The 25,643-nt window shown below is 37.9% G+C and overlaps 1 protein-coding gene across 3 annotated transcripts in view; it reads right to left on the reverse strand.

The window, feature by feature from the left end:
• Positions 1-25,643, reverse strand: part of gtf2h1 (general transcription factor IIH, polypeptide 1) — a 100,906-nt gene that overhangs the window by 4,251 nt on the left and 71,012 nt on the right. Inside the window, exons 13-14 of one of the 3 annotated variants that reach the window (XR_004765146.1) lie at positions 10,315-10,441; positions 3,158-3,250 (exon numbers count right to left, since the gene is read on the reverse strand). Coding sequence is in view for 2 of the 3 variants with exons in the window: in XM_035417128.1 (XP_035273019.1) it covers positions 3,158-3,250; positions 10,326-10,441 (209 nt within the window). In the remaining variant the exon portion in view is untranslated. Of the gene's footprint in view, positions 1-3,157; positions 3,251-6,351; positions 6,380-10,314; positions 10,442-25,643 lie in introns of those variants that run through there. The other 2 variants (XM_035417128.1, XM_035417129.1) reach the window with 2 other exon arrangements.

Raw genomic sequence — 25,643 nt, forward strand, 5'->3', positions numbered from 1 at the left:
TGTAATTCCCACTTGAAAATGATGCAACAGTGCCTTTCTTGAGTCAAAACAGTTGAGTTGTATTGAAATACGTGAATATGTCGTGATTTACAGCAATGCATAATTTAGACATTTTGGATAGATTTGAAAACGCTGGGTACACTGCTTGGTTTTTGCTTCATAGATTTTTAGTAGGTTCTACATGTCCACCCTTAGATTTTAATAACTTGTGGTCAAGGATTTTATCATCCAGGACGTGTATAGTTTAACCTGCGGTATATATGGGATCTCTCAGTATTTCATTTCAAACTAAAAGTTGATGGTGGCAGTAAAGCCAGACGGACTGCAGTTGTTGGGACACAAAGGGACTACTTAAGCCCTATTTTGAGCCAGGAAAAACCCTGACACGCATTAGCCTAAGCAACTATAACACATATAGTGAATCAGATATGTTATTGCTCACTAGGGATGTCCGAATCCAATCCTCCATATTTTCTGGATTGGGTATCGGCTAGGACATGGCCGATATGAATCTGATCCTGTCTGATACTAAAACATTTAATATGCATATTAAATCTCGCCTGTAGCAAAGCTTTGTCTCCATACTTTCCAACTCTGTTTACGCCAGTTGCCTGAATGAGCCTTTACGTCTGATAACAAGCACTATCCATTCGCCACTACGAATGAGTTTATGAAACGAGTTGGTATCTGCTATGATGTCAGCTGTGTCGAATGTATACATGTTCAAAAGCTGCCCTACGGCCACTTGCCAACAATGCCAGTGCTTTAAGGCATGGCATTAGCACACTTACTTACAATACAACAAAATTTGATAAAGCACCTAAAGAAATACCACTGAAAGGAGTATGCCAAATTTTCACAGCTGTTACTTTAATCTTCTATTGAACTTGTCAAGCTTGATGATAACGCTTATACACAACTTCAAAGTAAGGCCGGGCACTATAGCCTACCTTATTTTTAGGTAGGCTATAGCTTCCAGTATAATTTCACACGGCAGCATGTGGTTTTGCAGTACCAACAGTAATAGTATTTTGTTTTTCATTCAATGAATTGAATGAATGAATGAATGAAAAATTGCACGTTGCAACACTAGGCTATGCTTTTGTAATGTAAACTTAAAAAGTTAAAAAGTTGTGTAAGTCGCTCTGGATAAGAGCGTCTGGTATATGTAATGTAGCTTAAGGTGAATTGTGTGGATTGAACAAAACTTGCACTATTTCATCAAAAAAACATGACATGGCTTTGCAAACAACAGGCAGGGAGAAGTTGGTGTTAACACATAATGGAGATGACGCCAAGGTAAGATTAAAGAAGTATTTGTTCATTTAATTCCAGAAGCTTGGATAAAAAAAAAATTTGCTCCAATATTTGTAGATTTTAGTTTAAAATCAGCAGGCTGGTTTTTTGTGTACAATCTAATTTTTTTAACATTATACAACATTTCATACCGTTTGGTGTTCATGCTCTCAATGGCAATAGTGAAAATGATTATCATTTTGGTCTTTATTTTTTACAGCCACAGTAGGATCTCAGTTTACTTCAGTAATTTGCACTGGAAAATCAAATCCCGTAATACTGTCAATAATATGAAAAATATCACATTATATTTTGGCCATATCACCCAGCACTACTTTAGAGTCTGTAGCCTACCATTTGATAATCGTGTGCCAGCCATATTGTGTACCTGCATTTAGGCCTATTTATTCTCAAGCAGAATTATTTATTAGATTTAAGTGACAAAATGCGAACAAGTGACAAAAATGCGAAACTGATCCAATTTCGCAATAAAATAAATAAATGACCTTCCTAATTGGTTGCTGGTTTAAACATCTATACAGATATGCTCTTTTGAACCAAGAGTGTTTTGTGTTTTGCAATGCAGGTATTAACGATTTATGAAGTTATTTTTCATTGTTAAAATTGTACATTGTCCCGTACATACTTCAAAATTGTAACAACGGTCGTTTTACATTTATTTATACTGTACACAGACCATTTGTGATCACCTCAAATATGGTGCTTGAGCACCAAAAGCTTATTACACAGTATTGGGATGGCAGTCACAACATCCGCAAAGTTACGCATGCTAAAGATACAGCGTGATTAAGTCTGAACCAAAATGATATATAAATTTGCCTCAGCCAGGAAGACCTCTCAAGGCGGCAGTGCCAAATGATACCCTAAACCATGGTAAGATTAAAAAAGAAGTTACATTAAATAATTTAGGAAACATTGGGTAGCATTGCACTGGAATATAGCTGGTTTAAACTGTGAGCTAACATAGCCAATATTCTTCATTGTAACTTGATAACTCATTTTGATAAATACTTACAACTGCAGGCTTAGTTATAATAAATTTTTTTTTTTTTTTTTTTTTAATTAAACAAGTTTTAATTAATGACTTAGAGACAGTGATTTCTTTGTGTAAGTAACTTGCCATTCTTGTACATTAAAAACATATTTTTTCTGAGATAACACAACATAATATATTGCTTACATTTATATTCCTGTCTCCCTTGGAATCCCACCGCTTAACTGAAGTCTAACAGTCGTAGCCTTTTAGCAGTGCCCAGAACTCGGCTCCGTACTGTGGGTGATCAAGCTTTTTGCTCCATGGCACCATGCCTTTGGAACAGTCTGCCTGATCACCTACGTCTGGCACAGTCAGTCTCAGCATTCAAAGCCGGGCTTAAAACCCATTTTTATCAGTGTGCCTATCCCAGTTTATCCATTGCGTGATACAGATAAAATATATGTGATTTTATAGTAATGCACTGTTTTACTATCATCCTGTGATTTTACATTATTTCTTATTTTATTTTTTTACTTTGTTTTATTGTTGCCTTCTGTAAAGCACTCTGAGATCATCTATGTATGATGAAAAACGCTATATAAATAAAATGTATTATAATAATATTAATAATAATAACATAATGATGAGAACAGGCCATTCAGCCCAACAATGCTTGCCATTTTCCTGACTAATGCAGGAGTACCGCACCAACCAAAACTATGTGATACTATTCATCAAAAAGTTTTAGCTTCATGGTGCATGATGGATATTGCATGGTATATTGTGCTAAAAAATACAAGAAAACACAGAAATTACAATTCTCTTGCCAGGTTAGAGAAGTATGGTGGTGGTAGTATTGCTTACATTTATACTCAAGTATTGGCGCTGGACCTTATCCTGGAAAGGCCGGAGTTTCGTCAGCTGGAACTTCTCCAGGTTGGACCTCATCTTCACCAACTGTTCAGAACAGGATAACAAAACATATGTCATTTACTACACTGTATGTAATCCTACTACACTTGGTAGGATTCTTGCTTGCTGAACAAGCTTACTCTACAGGGTTGGAGTCCTGATCGATGTGGTCACTTCTGGCACTACGATCCTTACTTCACTCTAGTGTTTCTTTTGCGCCTCTACATCATGAAACCTATGCACTTGTTGTACGTCGCTCTGGATAAGAGCGTCTGCTAAATGCCTATAATGTAATGTAATGTATGACCTTGGTGGAAAAAAAAGAAATTTCTGGGACTAGTAATTATGAAATTTACACAATTAACCTTTGAGATATTTAGTGATTTTGGTTTACCAATTTTAAGTGATAATTAAAATAGTCTTGTCTGATAGTATACACCATGACCAGTCTGGTTTTATGCAAGGAAATAATACTCTGAATAATATAAGTCAAATATGTGAAATTATGGAACAGTATGATAAAGTAAAGAAACTTTTTTGGTTTTTTAGGTAAGTTGGGATATTATTTATAATTGTTCAGAATTATTTAATTTATAGCCTACATCTCAATGCACTGTGCTAGTCTCTTGAAGACCAGAACTTTACATTCTGAAAATGTAGACAAAAATACAAAAATGTACCTAATTACCGAGAAATGATGCGTGGAGTCGATGGTGACAGTAAAGCCAGGCCGACCACAGTCACTGTCACACAAAGCGACTAACTAAGCCCTATTTTGAGCCAGAAAAATGCCTGCATTTATTCATCATGGCAACTGAAACTCTTGCAATAAAAATAAGCTCAAATAATGATATTAAAATGCAGGGCCTAAATACAAAAATTCCATTGACAATATCATTGTACACTGGAATTTTTGTATTTAGTATTGAGTTTCATACTGAGTCGGAGTCCTGAAGATACATTTCTACAGTGCTTTACTAAGGACTTTGATTACTTCTGAAACTTATCTGGCCTAAAACAAAACTGATAAATGTCAAGTATTGAGGCATGGTTCATTGAAAAATAAAAAAATAAATAGATAAAATAGGTGTCTCCCATGTAATTTACAGTTGAGACCAAAAGTTTACATCGACCTAGGCTAAAGACATTCAAACTCAATTTTTCACACATTTCTCCACACATTTCATGATACCATACATTTCCTGTGTTAATTCAATTGGGGTACCTACTTTATTTCCAAGAGAGGTAATTTCAAAATAATAGTTGAGAGATTACAGCTTTTCTGTACTATATCAGATTTTCAGTGGGTCCAAGGTTTACATACACTTTGTTAGTATTTGGTGGCATTGCCTTTTAATTGCTTAACTTGAATAAGATGCTTGAGGTAGCCTTCCACAAGCTTCTCACTTGCCGGCATTTTTGCCCATTCCTCCTGACAGAACTGGCCTAACTCAGTCAGGTATGTGGACCTCCTTGCTTGGACACGCTTTTTCAGTTCAGTTCAGAAATTTTCAATGGGATTCAGGTCAGGGCTTTGTTATGGCCACGCCAATACATTCACTTTGTTGTCTTTAAGCAATTTTGATACAACTTTGGTGGTATGCTTAGGATCACTGTCCTGCTGTAAGACCCAATTGTGAAAGTTTTAACTTTCTAGCTGATGTCTTGAGGTGTTGCTTCAGTATTTCTAGATAATCCTCCTTCCTCATGATGGCATCTATTTTCTGAAGTGCACCAGTCCTTTTCCAGCAAAACACCCCCACAACATGATGCTGCTACCCCCATGCTTCATAGTTGGGATGGTGTTCTTCAGATTTAAAAGTCTCACCCTTTTTCCTCCATACATAGCGCTGACCAGAGAACACTCCTCCAAAAGGCTAGGTCTTCGTCCTGGTGATCAGCTGGCAACTTCATTCTGGCTTTTTTATGCCGATCTTGGAGTAGGGGCATCTTCATGGTGCGACAGCCTTTAAGACCATGGCGATGCAGGATTCTCTTAATCGTGGATGTAGATACTTTGGTACTTCACCAGTTTCTTTGTTGTTGTCTTGGGGTTCAATTGAACCTTTCGGACAAAAGTTCATTCAGCCCTGGGAGTTAATCTGTGTCTCCTTCCAGAACGATGCAGTATCTGTGTGGTTCCAAGATTTTTATGTTTGCATACAATTGTTTGTACAGATGCCCGCAGTACCTTCAGTTGTTTGGAAATTGCTCCTAAGGGGGAATCGAACTAGTGGAGTTCCACAATTTCTTTTCTGAGGTCTTGGCTGAGTTGCTAGGATTTTCCCATTGTATCAAGGGGGGGGGGAAGCAGTGGCTCTAAAGGAAGGCCGTTAAATACAGACACAGGTGCCAGACACAACTCCCAATTAACTCCTAATTATGACAATTGAACAATCAGAAGCTTCTAAAAATTAATTACATCAATTTCTGGAATCTTCCAGACTGTTTAAAGAGACAGTCAACTTGGTGTATGTAAACTTTTGACCCACTGGATTTCTGATATAGTGAATTAAAGCTGAAATAAATCTCTAATCGATTGTTTTAAAATTATTTCTCAAAATAAATGTATGGTAACATGAAATGTGCGGGGTTGTAAAGAACTGTTTGAGTTGTGAAAAACTGAGTTTGAATATCTTTAGCCTAGGTGTGTGTAAACTTTTGGCCTCAACTGTACCAATCCAATGGACAGATGGATTGTTTATCCATATTACATAAAACATTAATGAAATTTCAACAATTAGTCTTAATAAACTAACTTGAAACTAAGCAAATAGACAAGCAAGTACAATTAGGATATAATAAGGTACAGAGTAGATGACAGAACTTGGCATTAAGGTAAAGTATAAGTCGTCCTCTGCAGACGGGAGTGATGCTATGAACCCGGGCCGCCAAAACTATGACCAGCAGGGCAAGGTTGGCCCATGGAGACATTTGTTTTGGCACACAAAAGGGGTGGAAGGACAGGAAGATGATGCAGTCAAAAAATTCAAATAAAAATAATAGGCTATAGATATAATGCATAAGAATATTATTAAAATAGAAAATTATTAAAGTAAATGTAAGAATGTAGCTAGAAATTTAAAAGGTGCATAGCTTACTTTCTGGCAGGCATCCTGCTGAAACGATCAGTGTCGATCACAGATTTTGAAAGGAACGAGTCAAAAGAAGAAGCTGGGAATGGCAAACATCTTTTACAAAAGTGGCTTCAGAGTTATTTTTTCACAGATGTGAACTGAAAGGACAAAATTAAATAAACAAATACATCATGAAATGTGAGCATAAATAATTAAATGTGGCATGAAATGTACGTATGTATTTATTTAACTATTTAACTATGATGCTACGTGCGACATGAAATTAGGCTTGAAATTAAAACCGTCACTCTCACCCATCAAAGTTGGGAGGGCGGGTTCTAGCGAGTACACAAAACACAGGAGGCTTAGTGATAGGTTGAGTATTTCTGAGAGACCCGCCTCTAGTGGCTACAGTCTACAGCAATCCAGCGATGAGCGATAGGATTCTCAAGGCAAGCAAAGCGCAGTAGCACACCATGTTGTGCCAGCAGGCTGTCAGTGGAGGTCATGACAGCTAATTTGATACAAGAGGCACTGAATTCCTCGCAGGTCTCTGCAGAATCAACTCCAGAATCATCTTTTGTAAATGTACCATCTATTCACTACTCCTGAGGTGCGTTCAAATTCAGCGAACAAGGCAAATGTTTGCAAACTATTTCAAACTTTTTTCCGTTAGCTTTGTGTTTGTTTTCCCCACGAACGTTCGCCTCTGTTCGCTGAATTTGAATGCACCTCTGTTCAAGGTAATTTCAGTGGTCCTGAGCTAGCATGCTGAGCTAGCTTTTTCAGGCATCATCCTTATGCTAGCTCAGCCTGATGTTCACATGCCCTATGTTCCTTCCTTCCTTGCTACATGTCAGAAATTCAAATGTGTAGCTTCTTTTATTCAACAGCACAGGTAGCACGGTTATTAGCACCATACAGGGGCTCCAACAACACACCTCCAGTGCAGCCATGTTGAATTAGGCATGAACAATCGAATCAAGTCGATGCACAAATCAAAAAACAGTACTCGCTAGAGCCCGCCCTCCCAACTTTGATGGGTGAAAGTGACGGTTTTAATTTCAAGCCTTATTTCATGTCGCACGTAGCATCATTAAAATAAATAAATAAATAAATACGTACATTTCGTGCCACATTTAATTATTTATGCTCACATTTCATGACATATTTATTTATTTAATTTTGTCCGAAATATTCTTCCATAGTATGCTTGACCTGCCTGGAATAATTGCAGTCACGAAAGATTACAATTTAAAGTGGCAGTATGATATCAAACATTCGGCTGTGCACAGTAAATACACTGGGATTGCACAAAAAGACAAGACCAGGGAGCTAAAAGCAAAGTTTTGTGCACAGCAAGGAGCAATGAGAAAGACTTTGCGTGTTCAGGAGAATGTCACACAAGTGAGCTATGGGGTTGCAAAACTTATTGCAAAGAGAGGTAAACCATTTGTGACAGGTGCTGGTGTTTTGGTCCTCAAGTAGAGCAAGGTCATACAGATTATGAAAGTGCAGATTATAAGCTTTCAAATGATGTGTCATACATTGAGATCTGAAAATAGTTGAAGAAGATATGCTTATTTGAATGTTGGTACTCCTAAAATCAAGTAGCAGAGAAAATCCCTTTGAAAGATCTTGAACTTTTCACACTTCTCACAGGGAGATAATGGGTGGGAACAATAGCTAGTTAACTCCACCCCAACCACTCCCCCACTAGTACCTGTCAGTCCTTGCCCATTTAGGGGTTACCCGATTTAAAGCTTTATAACTCCAGATGTGAACACCACAGAGACTAGAAAAATGTCTTAAATAAAGCAATACATTTGTACCATTTACAATACTAGCTTAGATTACTATATATTCATAATTTTGTAAGACATAAAGTGCCACTAATGCAATGGTCAAGGCAAAAAATCTAAAATGAATTTGCTCCTTTTTTAGTTTGCAATGAAATACTGGGAGATTGCAGGTTAAAGTATACATGTCCTGGATCAAAAACTTCTTGACCACAAGTTCATAAAATCTAAGGGTGGATATGTAGAACTACTAAAGATCTATGAAGCAAAGACTAAGCAGTGTACCCAGTGTCTCCAAATCTATCCAAAATGTCTAAATTATGCATTGCTGTAAATCACAACATATTCACGTATTTCACTACAAATATACTGTTTTGACTCAAGAAACTCACTGTTGCATCATTTCCAAGTGGGAATTACAAGCTTTCCATCCGTACAGTGGTCTAAAATATCTAGGGTTCCAGAAACATCCAAAATTTCTATCAAAATGAATAAAATGCTTTTTGTCCATTATAAAGCATATAAATGAGCCCCTTATGAAGGTTTAAGATGAAACATGGATATCAGATTAAAAAATAATGCAAAAATATTGTCACACAATGCGGTACAGTACCAAAATGTGTAATAATGTACTCTTATATGTATTTCTATAATCTGTACTGTCGTATGTTTTTGTGTATGGGGATGGGACGACATGAAAACAATTTTCAACCGTCCACCACGTTTTGGCACTCACGTGATCACTGTTGTACGCATCAGAAAAACTACTAAACTACCAACGAACGCTTACATTACAGTGTGAGATATCCTCATTATAAAATACCACTAACCTATTGAAAGACACTCAATTTCAAAAACAACGTATATAACCGAAATATTTTGAGCAGTAATTCTTACATAGCAATGATGAAATCTTATCTGTGTTCAGTAGAAAGAGACAGTAAATCAATGATACAGTTCTATACGCTTCTGTATTACTCCAGAAAACAATGTCAGCTAGGTCTATCAGCAAACATAATGTTTCGTCAGGTGCAGTGTCTTTTACTGCTACCACAGAGTGAATGCTTAAGTGAACGCGATGATGAGAAAAAATTTGGTTACGCCGAGTAATAAAATGCTATTCCAAAAGCAAAATTAGACATGTTATACATTGTTCGAAAGCTTATACTCTCACCTACTAAATAAATGAATTGTCAATCAAGCTAGACTCTACTAAAAACGGCGACAACGCCGTAAACAACACGTGTGGTATTACGCACAGTTATTTTGGAAGGTAGCCAGGCTTCACAAATGCACGTATATTTCACAAACAGATTGTCCAAGACAATATGTGACCACTCAGTCTCAAAAGGGACATCTCTTCACGTAAAACCAATGGTAAGGTTATATATTTATTCAATATTTAGTCCCAGATATTGACTTTAGAATGACATGGTATAATTTTTGAAAACTTTGTCTTGTTTGTTTCGTTATTCAGTGAGCAGCGTTTCACTGCTGCATTGGCATATTATCATATTATAGGGCTATTGTCGGGTTTATCTTGTTGCTATGACGGAATACGATTTTTCAGTGATGAAAGAATATTTTTATGAATTCCCAGATAGAAAATATTGTCCAGTATGTCATGGGTGGGGGGTGTAGTTGCAGATGAGACTGCAGGGAAGGGGTGCTTGTTAAATGAACGACCAGAGCGACAATGGTGGCGAAAACTACGTATTCGGCATGGTTGTATAGTATCGTCTACTAATGAAACTAAAACAAAGTGTTTCTATTTTTATTGCATACTTTGGTTCCAGTACCACTGAATGTGAGTTCAGCAATCTCGACCACTAGGGGCTTTGAGCTAAGAGGTTAATTTTTAGCATGAACAAGCCCTAGGCTTTTCAAAATATGAAGAGTGTCATGGATTTTTTTGTCTATATCTATAACCTTTTGGGTAATCCTATATTTGTTCAAATATACCAGATAAATTTGAATAGCAAATTATAATAGTAAATAAAAACTTCAATACATTCATACAGCATATAGACTAAGGAAAAATTGATAATGCAAAGATGTCGAAGCATTCCTGTACAAGCCATAGCTAATTGCCAACTTGTTCAGGGGTTGCTTTTATTACTTTTAAAATCATTTTACCCCTCCCACCCACCCCATTACAATGTCATAGCTCAGTACTTTGACTTAATGCCTGGTATTCAACAGCAGTGTTGACAGCAGTGATTAAAAGACTGACTTAAGGGTCACCTTCTCCTCCAAAAAGGGGGTGTTGACAGGGAAACAGGACCAGAAGTGCCGTAGTAGCTCTCCGGCTGCCATGTACAAATGTTTCAGCTCTGCCTCCTCATTGTTGGGTACCATGTCTGCAACAAAGACATCAGATCACAGCACATCACAGAAAGTATTAATCTTTAACATTAATATGCCATTAGGATTTGTAAGCAGGACCACCCTATGGGAAAGCACTTTACAGAAGCTTATAATTGTTTATTAAATTCATTGAACACATCAAACCATCCTTCCGTTGTTGCGATAGATCGAAATACCTCTTACAGGGGAAAATCATCTGGATGCACATTTTAGATCCTTTGAATTAAATTACCCATGGTTAAATGAAGACATTGATTTCAAAGAGCTCAGTTGATTAACTGGGTAATATGCAATTGTCACTCATTGTTATATTTCATGTGATGATCACTCTTTGTTCACACTGGTCTATTAATCCACATGTATTCATCGGTATGAAATGATCTGTGTTCCTTCAATATTCCTATGCAATATGCCAATGTAATAAAAGTATTTTTCCTCTTCATCCTCTTTCACAGAAGAGTGCCTGGGAGTAAACAATATCATCTGTATTTTCTAACTTTAATTAAGAGGGTGCAGGTTCCTCTTGCTGCTCCTAAACTAGGACCATTGATTAGAATTTTATTTTGGCCACGGCAGGTGGAGTGCAATGAGGAAAGGCATGACAAGCAAGTATTTTATCTGATTATACAGTACCCTCAATAATGTTTGGGATAAAAGACATTCTATCTTGATCTGGCTCCTTACTCCACAAATTTAGATCATTGTTTGATTAAATTTAGATTTAATCAAACAATTCACATGTAGATAAAGTGCAGATTCTCAGCTTTTATTAACACTAGAAAAGCCAGACCTGACGCCATTGGGCGTTTGAACTTTAAAATGCAAATTACTCCAATACCACAAATGCAACACCCTCCTCCTTTCACACGTGTTCCTAAATAGCTGAGCTTAAAATAACTGCTATTCAGCTATTCAGCAACGACGCTTTGATAAGAATTGCTGGGTCAAGCGCTATTGAAACCTTGCATATAATCACACAAAATTAATTCACTGCAATCGTTTGATGAAGATGGTTATTAGTTAATTATTGACTTCAGCATGGGGAGCAATAATTGTGGGCAGTATAGTCATAAAAATGATGTGTATAACTGCGTGGAGATATTCCAACATACTTTCAGTTTAGCACTGAAACGGCAACTTCAGAAAGACTCTGAATAGACTCAGGGATGGTAAAAAATGCAAGTGAATGGGACCAAAGAAAGCACTGGAATTACTGATGACTGACTTTGCCATGGACCTGGCATGGGAGCTGTGGGAAAATTACATGAAGCCGAAGACAGAAGCAGCAGCCGCAAAAGCAGCCACGGTCCCAGCATCACCTTGCACTACCCATCACTCTTGGGAAGAAAATGGCGTGCCAGGTCAGCAAATGCAGTCAGAATAAGGCCAAAGACAATTGTGTGAAATGAAATTGATTTGTTTGCGGTCCCTGCTCACACAAATGACCAAAGCTGTATGTTCTCTGTTGAATTAATGAGTAAGATGAGAGAGACGGTACATATATAAAAGCTCAAATGAAATGTGGTGGCAAAGCGAAGGGAGAAGCAAGCGGAATTCATTATGACAAAAAAATAAAGTATTGCACTTCGTATTTCTTCAACTACTTTCTTCATTTTCTGCTTTGCACATTTTAGCCTTTTTCAATGTGCCTGTGATACGTCCTTGGAGAATTTTCCCTAACCTATATAACAAAATTAATATACATTAAAAACAAAAATGATGAAATTGATACAGTTGTGTCCTTCATTTCAAGAATATAGTTCTGCAACATAATGTTTCATCATCATGAAATTAGGTCACTGCGGGCGCTGAAATCGATGCCTAAATGCTGGTGGTTTAAAGGTAGTAAAAAAAAAACGTGGCCTTTCTAGTGTTAAAGAGTATTTTGTTATAAATGTTGGTTTTCTAGAAATGACAAGACTTTAACATAGCCCCCATTTCAGGGTACCATAAAGTTTGGGACAAATGGCTTCACAGGTGTTTCTGATAAGTCAGGTGTGTTCAGTTGCTTACGTGGTGCAGATGTAAGAAAGCATTCAGTATCTAGTGCTGATTCTAGGCTTTTGATTGCCTTTGGAGTCTGCTATTGGAGGACCAGTGTTGTGCTAATGAATGTCAAGGAAGCCATTATGAGGCTGAGAAATAAGAATTGAGCCAGTACCTGTGACAGCCATACATGCCCAAACCATAACACCCCCACCACCATGTTTCACAAATTAGGTGGTATGCATTCGATCTTGGACAGTTCATTTTGGCCCCAAACTTTGTTCTTGCCCTCACTCTGATACAAGTAAATCTTGGTCTCATCTATCCACAAGAACTTCTAGAACTCTGCCAGCTCTTTTAGGTACTTCTTAGCACACTCTCACCTGGCCTTCCTGTTTTTGCATCTGAAGTATTTGGGGTCTTTTCTTCATTAAGGTCTTCATCTTCATTCCCCAACTATAGAGGTCTTCCTTGGCCTACTTGGCCCTTGGCGATTGCTGAGCTCATCAGTGCTCTCTTTCTTAACCTCTTAAGGCACAAGCCAAATTTTGCCAATCCTTGCCCATTTAGGGGGTACCCTATTTAAAGCTTTATAACTCCAGACGTGAACACCACAGAGACTTGAAAAATGGCTTAAATGAAGCAAGACATTTGTACAATTTACAATACTAACACAGATTAGTTTATATTCATAATTTTGGAAGAAATAAAGTGCCACAAATGCAATTGTTTTGACAAAAAATCCAAAATAAATTTGCACTTTTTAAGTTCGCAATGAAATACTGCGAGATTGAATATATGCAGGAAGTTAAACTATACATGTGCTAGGTCAAAAACTTCTTGACCACAAGTTCATAAAATCTAAGGGTGGATATGTAGAACTACTATAGATGTATGAAGCAAAAACTAAGCAGTGTACCCAGCATCTCCAAATCTATCCAAAATGTCTAAATTATGCATTGCTGTAAATCATAACATATCCATGTATTTCACTACAAATCAACTGTTTTGACTCAAGAAAATCACTGTTGCATAATTTTCAAATGGGAATTACAAGCTTTCAGTCAGTACAGTGGTCTAAAATAGCTAGGTGTCCAGAAACATATCCAAAATCTCTCCAAAATTGAATAAAATGCTTTTTGTCCATTATAAAGCATATAAATGAGCCCCTTATGAGGGTTTAAGATGAAACATTGCTATCAGATTAAAAAAATAATGCAAAAACATTGTCACACAATGCGGTACAGTACCTAAATGTGTAATAATTAACTCGTGTGTATTTCTATACTCTGTACTCTCGTATGTTTTCTTGTATGGGGATGACAACATGAAAACAATTTTCACCCGTCCACCACGTTTTGGCAATGTTCCAGCTATGACGTCATCACTGTTGCATGCTTCACAAAAACTATTACACTTCCGTCTAACGCTTACATTACAGTGTAAAATATTTACATTATATAACACCACTAACCTATTTAAAGATACTCAATTTCAAAAATAACGTATATAACCGAAATATTTTGAACGGTAATACTTACATAGCAATGATGAAATCTCCTCTATGTTCAGTAGATAGAGACAGAGACGGTATCAATGATATTGTTCTATTCGCTTCTGTTTTGCTCCAGAAAACGATGTCAGCTAGGTCTATCAGCAAACATATGGTTTAGCTATGTTCAGAAGTCCTCAATAATAATAGTATTTTCCAAGAAATTACGAAATATCCTTGAACACGTTTCGTTAGGTGCATCGTATTTGTCTGCTAACAGAGTGATTGCGTAAGTGAATGCTATGCTAGGAATATTTTCTGTTACGCTGACCTATAAAACGCTATTCCAAAAGCAGAATTAGACATGTTATACATCGTTAGAAAGCTTATACTCTCGCCTACCGAATAAATGAATTGTAAATCAAGTCAGACTGTACTAAAAAGGACGCCGACGCCGTAAACAACAGGTGTGGTGTTACGCACAGCTATTTTGGAAGATACCCAGGCGTCACAGATGCGCCTATATTTCCCAAAACGGATTGTCCAAGACAATATATGACCACGCAGTCTCAAAAGGGACATCTCTACACGTAAAACCAACAGTAAGGTTTTATATTTATTCAATATTTAGTCCCAGATATTGACTGTAGAATGACATGGTATCATTTTAAAAAACTTTTTCTCGTTTATTTCGTTATTCAGTGAGCAGCGTTTTCACTGCTGTATAGGCATATCTTAGTGCTATTGTCGGGTTTATCTTGCTGCTATGACGGAATACGATTTTTTAGTGGTGAAAGAATATTTTTATTAATGCCAGGATAGACAATATTGTCCATTATGTCAAGGGTGGGGGGTGTTTTTTAGATGAGACTGCAGGGAGGGGGTGCGTGTTAAATGAACGACCGGAGCGACAATGGTGGGGCTGCGAAACTCCGTTTTCGGCATAGTTGTCATGTATCGTCTACTAATGAAACTGAAACAACGCGTTTCTGTTTTCATCTCACACTTTGTGCCTGACGTACTGTTCCACGGTATACCGACACTTCAGCACTTTTTCGGTACTTAAAAAAGAAAAAAAAAAGAAAAAGAAACGGTTCGGTATTAGAATTTTCCGACGTTCGGTAGTTTTGCGTCAAATGTAAAAGCCAGGGACATGTCTCCCGCATTACCGATTGGGAGGATGAAAAGTGTAATTTGTCAGAATCTTCGCTAGATGGCAGTAGCAACTAAGGTTGGCAAGTGAGGTGACCTGCGCTTGTGCCTTTTTTCGTGGTTGATACAGCGCAAGCTTAGACTCAGTTCACTTCAGTAGCAATAGCTGTTCTAATTTGTAAATATTTTATTATAGGAAGATGCTGTATTGTTATTGAAATATGCTGTTTTTAGATATATTTTAAAGTGAAAGACCTGTTTAAAGATAATTTACTTTACAATTGTTTAATTTTTGAAATATATTTAATATGGTTTTCTATGGTTTAGGGTTGTAACACTATAGTCCTATGCTTATTGATATGTTGAACAGGCTTCAACTTAAAGGTTGTTAATAAACCAGGTTTTTAATAAACCGTGAATTCGAAAATGAGGTCATCCCTTGTGGACATTACGTTTCTGATCTATTAAGGTAATTTCAGTATCGTTAGGTACCGAGTATTGAATTAGTATTGTTTCAGTATCAATTATCGTGATACTAAACCTGGTATTGGTATCAAAGTCAAAATTTTGGTATCGTGACAACACTAGTGTGACACTTTTTTTAGTTGCGGCATGGAACCGCTGCAACTGTACATACACGCCGGGCCATATATGTGTTACGACATCCCATCTAAGTGTTACGACATAGTAAAGGCCTTTACGGGAAGCGGCCAGGACACATCCATGGCGACGCAACTAAGTCATTCGACGGCGTCTCTTAGCACAAAATTGGCCATAAGTCATCCATTTTTTATACAATCATCATGATATTTAGTAGATATGTTGGGTGAAGGTATATGATCATGAGGACAAAGCCATTTTAAAATCTCTCAATAGGGGGCGCGATGGTGCCAATGCTTGGACCCCTCCCAACGCCGCTTGCGGCTTTAATTTATTGTTTGTTTTATTTTGTATCATCCTGTTTTGATCCGAAGTAGTAGAAGGGGATGTTTTTGTGAGCCTTTATTTTCCCTATGTGAGGTTGGACACAATTACGTTGTGTGATTTTCTTGAGGTGCAAGGGATCCAGGGAATGATCTTTGAATAATGGGAAATTTAGTGGACCAATGTACCTGTTGTACAGTGTGTTTGTTGTTGCGATGCATTGAGGTCCATTGCTTTGTGTTAATGCTCAAACACATAGGGGATGTTTTAGTGAACCTTTATAAGCGTAAAGTTGGACACACTACATTGTGTGAGTACTCCTATTACTAAGTAATGTTAAATTTAGCAGGTCAATATGCCCATCTGTTGTTGCTTGTTGGGCTTGAGTTTGCCATGTTATGATTTAAGCATATTTTGTTATGCTAAATGCAGTACCTTTGAGGGTTTCTGGACAATATTTGTCATTGTTTTTGGTTGTTAATTGATTTCCTATAATAAATAAACATACATTTGCATAAAGCAAGCATATTTGTCCACTCCCATGTTGATAAGAGTATTAAACACTTGAAAAATATCCCTTTAAGGTACATTTTGAACAGATAAAAAATGTGTGATTAATTTGCGATTAAGCGCGATTAAAGTTACAATCTCGAAGATTGCTGTTTCGTTCTCTATGGCGGTACCAATGGCGAAAAGCAGTAATTGCAGGTGTGTTTTTGGACCTCACTTCCCAGAGATCCAACCGGATCAAACCAGTGTCGCCTGTGTGACGTCAGTCAGTTGGCACCTGGGCCACGCCAACTATAACACTTACTATTTACTGAATAAAAATGGTTGTTATAAAAGTAACGTTATGTACACACTCATTCATTGTCTAACATTAGGCTAACTTATGCTGCCTTTACACTGCCGAGCTGGGTTAAAATGCTGTAGCAGACCTGGGGTAGAATTAGTGATGATCAATTTCCACAGACGTTCTTTATCCACCTTTTGCCCTGTATGAACATCTTCACACTGCAGAGAAGAATTTGCGGGATTTGCTGCGACTCGTACAATTATGTATCTCGTGCACACTAAACAGTCTTTCTCGTGAATGATTGTTGTGTGATTTTTTTGGAACAACAGCCTTGCAAAATGTTACTGCTGGTGTTTCTGGTTTTGCTAGCAAACTGTTCGAGAATAAAGCGGAGCTGGGTATTAAATTAGCAATCAGAACAAGAATAATAAAACAAAAACAAAGGAGATTTCATCAAAAAAGGGCAAGGCTGAATATGAGGAAGCATAATAAAATAATAACGCTAATCCATACTGCTGTATTCTTTTATTTAGTTTTCTCTGGTTTGACATCTTTACACTGAAATCAGACCTGGCTCTGCTCCACCTATACCCCTGGTTAATGCTCTGTGTAAAGACGGCTTTATTCCGATCATTATAATATATTGATGAACTTGATGGCAATGTAAATAACGGTAACGTTAAGGCCAATTCAGATCAATGATTCACAACGAGACAAAACGGTTTTAGAATGTTGCAGAGAAAATTGCAGCGGTGTGAACTGGTTAGTTGCAGAGCGTCTGAAGCCGTTGCCTGGGGTCTCAAAAGACCCACCTTGTCAAATCAAAAATTGCAGTTAGAACGTTTACAATCAGACGTCTTGGAATTTTGCAAGTTGCATCCAGTCTCGTTGCGAATCATTGATCTGAACTGACCTTTAGTTAGCTACATTGCAACGTTGCAACAAGGTAGCATTGCATTCGAGAGACGTTTTGCGAAGTTGGTACCAGTCGGTAGCATTAGCTAGCGTTTTTTCTAATTGTTAGCTGACATTAAATTGTGTTAATTACATTAGCTAGCTAGCTAACACGTTGTTACCTGATATGAGAGATGGATACTGTGTGCAACGTTGTCTAAACTAATGTTGCCTTTCTTGACACGGTCCGGTAGCTAGCGTTAACTGTGCAGATAGCTAGGCTATGTAATTTAGTAACGTTACATTATCATCAAATGTAATACGAAATCTACATCAACAAATAATATGACCTCTCATGTTACACAAAAATGTTTTAGGGTTCCATAACGCCCCCCCCCCCCCCCCCCCTTCTCTGTTATTGTAACGCTAGCAGACACCGGAAGAAACAGTACACGGCTCATGCGCAAGTGAGTTGAAGAGCGAGCCTGTTGCGTTAGCTCCGTCTACCCTCTCTGGCGGACCAACCACTGATGGGTGATGGAAAACGCGTCACTATGCGCCGCTTGTGATTTTTTCCCGGGAATGTCGCCACAGACACCCAGTTATTTAATCATAAATTATTATATTAATAATAATATAAATTAATATAATAGGCTCAATCACCATTGTATCACCTAATTCGGTGATAGATAGTGACTTAACAGACATTTATTTTAATGAAAATCTTTGAGATTATTACTTTAACTACGGACAATCATGCGAATAATCGCAATTAAATATTTTAATCGATTGACAGCCCTAGAATTTATACACCTTTATGCTAAAAGCCACATACTCCACAATATTCATTGGCTCATAGTGGCCATATCGTTTGCCCTAGCAAAATTCTGTGAATAACTTTTGGTCAGAACCGTCTGTACCAATTTTTGTGGTGATAGGATCAACGATTTAGGACTAGTTTGCAAAAGTAGGTCTTTCGAAAAATTCAAAATGGCAGAAAATCCATTATGGCGGACTTTAACGGCAATGGGTGCATTGGAATCGAAATGACCCAAGGATTCAAGGGGGAAAAAAACCTTAAAACCCTAGGACAAACGGTTCAAAAATTATAAGCAAAAATGTACCTTGAAATTTGGCCTGTTGGTGGTGCTACAGAGATGGATGGATTGACCCCAAATTTGATGCCTGGATACATTGGACTATCCTTTATTAATGTGCCAACTTTCATCAAAATCCACCAAGGGGTTCTATGGGCTGCCATAGACTCCCATTGCGGAAAGTATAATAATAATACTAACAGTTACAATAGGTGCCCTGCACCTTCGGTGCTTGGCCCCTAATTATAATAATATCAACAAAAACACAGGGTTCCTACTTCATAGGACCCCTAATAACTAAATGAGTTGAACAAAAATTGATTTTTTTTCCGTTTCTTCCATGCCTAGTGTAACTAGCATCAGCTGACTAATTTTATTATGTGGAGTGAAAATATGGCGAACTATGATTATTAAAGTGTTTTTTAATTATGAGTATGGGCAGATTAATAAATCATTTTCAATGGTAATGTGAGTAGTCTTATTCTTTCATGATGATTATAAAAACAGGAGATTTATTTTGACTTAACACTGTCTGATTTTGTGCTTTCTGTGATCACAACTGAATACTCATGTTGATATACTCATGTGCTATCAGGAAGTATTCACTCCCTTGAACAGTATCGCATTTTAGCCTGTCACACCATACCATTTTAATGCATTGAAATATATTCTGCATGAACACAAATCCAAAAATGATGCAAAAACTTTTTTTGGAAAAAATGAAAGGCAAAATTTGCTTTGACTTGCTCACATTAGATGATGTGGACGGAGGAGTGTAGCACAGTGGGTAAGGAACTGGGCTTGTAACCGAAAGGTCGCAGGTTCGATACCCCTTGAAGGACACTGCCGTTGTACCCTTGAGCAAGGTACTTAACCGAAATTGCTTCAGTATATATCCAGCTGTATAAATGGATACAATGTAAAATGCTATGTAAAAGTTGTCTAAGTTGCTCTGGATAAGAGCGTCTGCTAAATGCCGGTAATGTAATGTAATGTAGATGAAGAACCTCAATGAATGGCAATTTTCAGGTCATCCCAGTTTTTCCAATTGCTTTTAAATCTGCGCTTCGTAGCTTTTATCATGTGTTTTGAGTCATTGTCCTGTTGGAAATTGAATCTTTTCCCTAAATGCAGATCTCTTGTAGGCTGAAATAGGATCTCAAGAATTTGGCTCCATTTGTTTAGCCCTTGAAAGGTGGACCTCCTTAACATATAATTTAGAATTTAAGAAAATGGAATACAATTGTTGTTAATACAAAGGGGTGAATACTTGTTATTTTCAGGTGTTTCCTTTTCATTCCGAATGCATTTGAATTGCCTTATTTCATTTTGATATCATGGAGTTACTTCATATAAGTGAAAAATTCCATTTACATGCATTTAATATAATTTAAACATAGAAAAACAAAACACAATCAATAGTTGTTGTAGAGCACCTTCAGAAATTTTTCAAGTGTCAAAGTCTCCATTAAATTCAAATACAAACTAATGCTTGGCCATCAATGCACTTTTGTTGTTTTTCCTTATTTTGACCCTTCAGCTGAGGTGTTGTCCCTTTAGAAACCCCTTTTGAAGGGGGTCGCATTTTCTCTTCTTTAATCAAAATTCTGTTCGCTGCTTGTTGCTTCCAGTTGCATTCAGGAAAGAAAGAGTCTTAATCAAATTCAATGGTGAAAGAAAGTTTAGCTCTTTAATGCGTGGTTACAGGTATGCGTGGTCTCACGAGCGTCTCCAGTCTAACACAACTATCATTGAGAGATGGCCCAGCCTAAGTACAATCTCTAAACAAATGGTGTCGGGCCAGGAGGAAAGGCTACATCAATGTGATAATTCACTCCTTCCCTGGTTCCTGTCCCTGGCCATCTGTGACTCTTCACATATTATAATTTCTATTCACCCAGGGTTGCTTTTCCAATGGCTCTCAGCACCTAGGTCTCGGGGGAGGGCTTGCATTTGAAAAGGGGTACTCAACACCCAGACGGAAACAGGATGAGTGTGGGGACTTAAACAGATTAAAACTTTGATACTTTAAATAAGACCCATTACTGAAAAACACCAAAATCTAACACCCTAAACCATATATAAGGCTAATACATTGTGTGTCTTTTCTTATAGAATAGCTGTCTTTATTTCTCTTGTTTTGTTTATGCAATATTTACCATTCAGCATCATTGAAACTGCCTCCTTGGTTAATGTCAACTGTTTTCCCTTTTCAGTGCATCTAACATACATGGGTTGCATAAACGCTGACCAGAGTGTGCATCTCTGCGAGGACCAGTCAAAGGCAAATGAAAGGAACACACAGAGATGAATGATGCCTGCACAAATGATAAAATACTCATATGAGAAGACTATGGTACCAGGAGAACTGACAAGCAGATTCACCTTCGACGGTGGTACCAGGAGAATTGTTAAGCAGATTCTCCTTGAATGTTTCTTTGGACTTCCCTTAAATGCAATCTTGAGCAAGCCTTCCACTTTACACACTTCCCTTTGTATGCCCAAATAAGGTCTGGACAGGAACACCTTCCACACCACGAAGAGACTGCCCCCCCCACTCTCCTCCAGGGAGCATACTCCCCCTCCCCTGTAGACACAGGGGAACCATTAAAAATCTAGTGATAGTAATAAGATACTTTTGGACAATGGAACATGACCGTATGATTTTATCTGTCTATTAGATACTTTTCTATGGAGGCCCAAGATGGTGGTCTTTCTATAATCCAAACACTTATGTAGGCAATATCTACCTGGGATAAACCTCCCTATACCGTTGAGGCCAAAAGTTTACATTGTAACAATGTATTACTATACACAGGAACTTTGGGGCCTCTGGCTCCCAGACCACGGGACTGAGTCATGTTCATCATTAAATTTCTTGGTCAACCAAGGAAGTATGTGCCTGTCCCCTTCCTTTTGTGACCCTGTAATAAACTCTCTGCATGATCAATTAAGCATCTGCTTGGGGCAAGGAACACCCCCCTTTTTGTAGGAATGGGGAACCCAATTTAACAAGCTTAAACATTAACAATGGTCTGTCTATCCATATTTCATTGACCGCTCCAATAGCACAAGCCAATCAAATGTTTGTGAGGCCAAAATTATGACCTCACATTACAGAGATCACGAGTGGGGTTCCATCGTGTCAGTGACTTTTGAGCCTAATAGTCATCAAAAACCTTATTCTGAGAAGGCATTGCCTAATCAACCAGACACGTATCTCCTTAAGGACATTGCTTTGCTGCGCTTCCTAACACGCACCTCGCTGGAGACCTGCCTGAGTTGGCCTGCCACCGTCCGTGAAATAAACCAAACTGGTTTATTTCCCATCTACAGCTGTTTGAGGAACACATATCTGCATACTTTTCTTTCGTAACTCCCTTGTGGCCAGGACCAAGTGGAAGATTTGTGCACATGCGTCATCCGGAGCCCAACTTCACAGAAGTAGTTTCCCAAGTCTCTGCGCACCTGCCACGGACCCCTGGGACCAGCTGACGAGCTGAACGTGCATCACCTAACAGAATTAAGGACTGGTCTCCCTTTTTATCACTGTTAAGTGTTGAAACGCATTTTAATTGCCACCGACAATAAAAATTCTAGTATTGAATAAAATTGGAAATACCTGTTTAAGTTATTTTACTGCTGTTTGTTGTTGTGTTTTGTTTGTTGTGCGTATGTTGGTCGGGAATAGCAAATTCCCTGACCTTGTAGGTTTACGTTGTTAAACTTTGTTTTCATGAGACTGATATAACGAATTAACCAAGTAACATAGAGTAGCGTGTCACTAACAAATAGCACAAACTAACCTTTGTTAAATGGTAGTACCGACAACCACTATGTTTAGCCATCGCAAAATTACAATTTCCTCATATAACCTTATTTGTAATATTATAAAAATTATTGTTTTCAATTGGCCTGTTACCAAATCTTTATTATAACCAATAAATGTATATTCTTTATTTCTAAAGCGTTGTCGTGTCTGTGTTATTTCAATAAGTTGGGCTCTACTGACATCTTGAATTCTGATTGGTTGTTGAAACTCTATTCATTTGAGTAAACCTCACTACAACATACATCTAGGCTAAAGACATTCAAACTAAATTTTTCACAACTCCACAAATTTTATGTTACCATACATTTCTTGTGTTGATTCAGTTAGGTTATGTACTTTATTTCCATAAGAGATCATTTAAAAGTAATGGCTAAGAAAGAGATTCATCTTTTCTGTACTATATCAGATTTTCAGTGGGTCAAAAGTTTACATACACTTAGCATTGGTGGCATTGTCTTTTAATTGCGTAACTTGAATCAAATGCTTGGGGTACCCTTCTGTGGTAGCTTCTCATGATACTTTTTGCCCATTCCTCCTGACAGAACTGGTGTATCTCAGTCAGGTTTGTGGGCCTCCTTGCTCGAACATGCTTTTTCAGTTCAGTCCAGACATTTTCTATGGGATTCAGGTCAGGGCTTTGTGATGGCCACTCAAATACTTTCACTTTGTTGTCTTTAAGCCATTTTGTTACAACTTTGAGGTATGCGTAGGATCTTTGTCCTGCTGGAAGACCCAGTTGCGTCCAAGTTTTAACTTTCTAGCTGATGTCTTGAGGTGTTGCTTCAGTATTTCTAGATAATCCTCCTTCCTCATTATGCCTCATTATTATCTATTTTCTGAAGTGCACCAGTGCACCTTTTCCAGCAAAACACCCCCACAACATGATTCTGCCACCCCCATGCTTCACAGTTGGGATGGTGTTATTCAGAATAAAAGCCTCACCCTTTTTCCTCCATATATAGTGCTGATTATTATGGCCAAACTGTCAAATTTTTGTTTCATCTGACCTGACCAGAGAACACTCCTACAAAAGGCTAGGTCTTCATCCTGGTGATCACCTTCAAACTTCATTCTGGCTTTTTTATGCTAGTCTTGGAGTAGAGGCTTCTTCCTTGCGCGACAGGCTTTCAGGCCATGGCGATGTAGGATTCTCTTAATGGTGGATGTAGATACTTTGGTATCTGATACCTCCATCTCCTTCACCAGTTCCTTTATTGTTGTCTTGGGGTTCAGTTGAACCTTTCGGACCAAAGTTTGTTCAGCCCTGGGAGTTAATTTGTGCCTCCTTCCTGATTGATGCAGTGCCTGTGTGGTCCCAAGATTTTCATATTTGTATACTATTGTTTGTACAGATGCTCATGGCACGTGGAACCAGACTTGTGGAGGTCCACTATTGTTTTCTGAGTTCTTGGCTGAGATGCTTGAATTTGCCCATGGTATCAAGGGCAAAGAGGTAGTGGCTCTAAAGGTAGGCCCTTAAATACAGCCATAGGTGCCAATTAACTCCTAATTATGACAATTGCCCAATCAGAAGCTTCTAAAAAGTCATTACATAATTTTCTGAAATCTTCCAGACTGTTTAAAGAGACAGTCAACTTGGTGTATGTAAACTTTTGACCCACTGAAATCCTGATCTAGTGAATTAAAGCTTAAATAAATCTCTCTCTAATTGATTGTTTTAAAATGACTTCTGATGTGAACAAAGTAGATGCCCTAATTGATTTTCTAAAAGCAATGTATGATAACATGAAATGTGCGGAGTTGTGAAAAACTGAGTTTGAATATCTTTAGCCAAGGTAAATGTAAACTTTTGGCCTCAACTGTACCAACTTATAACGGCTCAGTGTGCCTGTCTGTATAACATACAGTATCCCCTGCATTACAAATATTATTCACAGTCCACCACATTTATCACACTATTCCTAGTAATTTACATGCACATACATATAACTCTTTCAACAGTCCATAATGTGGGTAATGGTCAACCAGGTTCCTGTCTTACCCAACGGTGCCTGTGGGTGATTTTATGACATGAAAACAGACACTGTCCTTGTTCCATCTGCCCATCCACGCTCCTGCAGGCCACAAGTGCCGGCGGGGCAAAAAGGTCGCGAGACTGTCCCAGGGCAATCTCCAGATTGCGAGACAATTGTCTTTTCAGCTGTGTTTTCAAGCCTTCTGATCTTTACGACCCCAATCCTGGAATTTGGCTTGAACAGCCAAAATTTTATCTTGCATCATTAACTAAGTCACCTACGAAACAGCTAACTAGTTACAACCCTAACCTTACAGTCAATTTAGAGATTAAATTGAGAATACGATTTCTCTCAGCATAATGATGGATTTAAAGAGTAAACGAACTCACCCGATATTGTCCTCTCAATCAGTAATGCGGGAGACAGTTGCCTGGCGTTTACATTTGACACAAAACTACCGAACGTCGGAAAATTCTAATAGCATAAGAAAATTTTCGGTTACGCTGACCTATAAAACGCTATTCCAAAAGCAGAATTAGACATGTTATACATCGTTAGAAAGCTTATACTCTCACCTACTGAATAAATTAATTGTCAATCAAGCCAAATTGCACTAAAAAGATTATCTATCTATAATAAAATATTTCCAAATTGGAACACCTATTGCTACTGAAGTGAACTGAGTCAAAGCTTGTGCTGTATCAAAGAGCTGAGTACACAAGCGCAAGTCACCTCACTTGGCAGCCTTAGTTGCTACTGCCATCTAGCGAAGATTCTGACAAATTACACTTTTCATCCTCTCAATCGGTAATGCGGGAGACACTTTTCCCTGGCTTTTACATTTGACGCAAAACTACGGAACGTCGGAAAATTCTAATGCCGAACCGTTTCTTTTTTTTTCTTTTTTTTTTAAGTACCGAAAAAGTGCTGAAGTTTCGGTGTACCGTGCAACACTACATCACACACAAACGTATACCAATCCACGGCTTGGCTCAGCTTAGCAGAGAATGCACATTTCAGAGCGCCTCAGAGACAAATAGAATAAT

The sequence above is a fragment of the Anguilla anguilla genome, chromosome 5 (assembly GCF_013347855.1).
Source record: "Anguilla anguilla isolate fAngAng1 chromosome 5, fAngAng1.pri, whole genome shotgun sequence".
Lineage (NCBI taxonomy): Eukaryota > Metazoa > Chordata > Actinopteri > Anguilliformes > Anguillidae > Anguilla > Anguilla anguilla.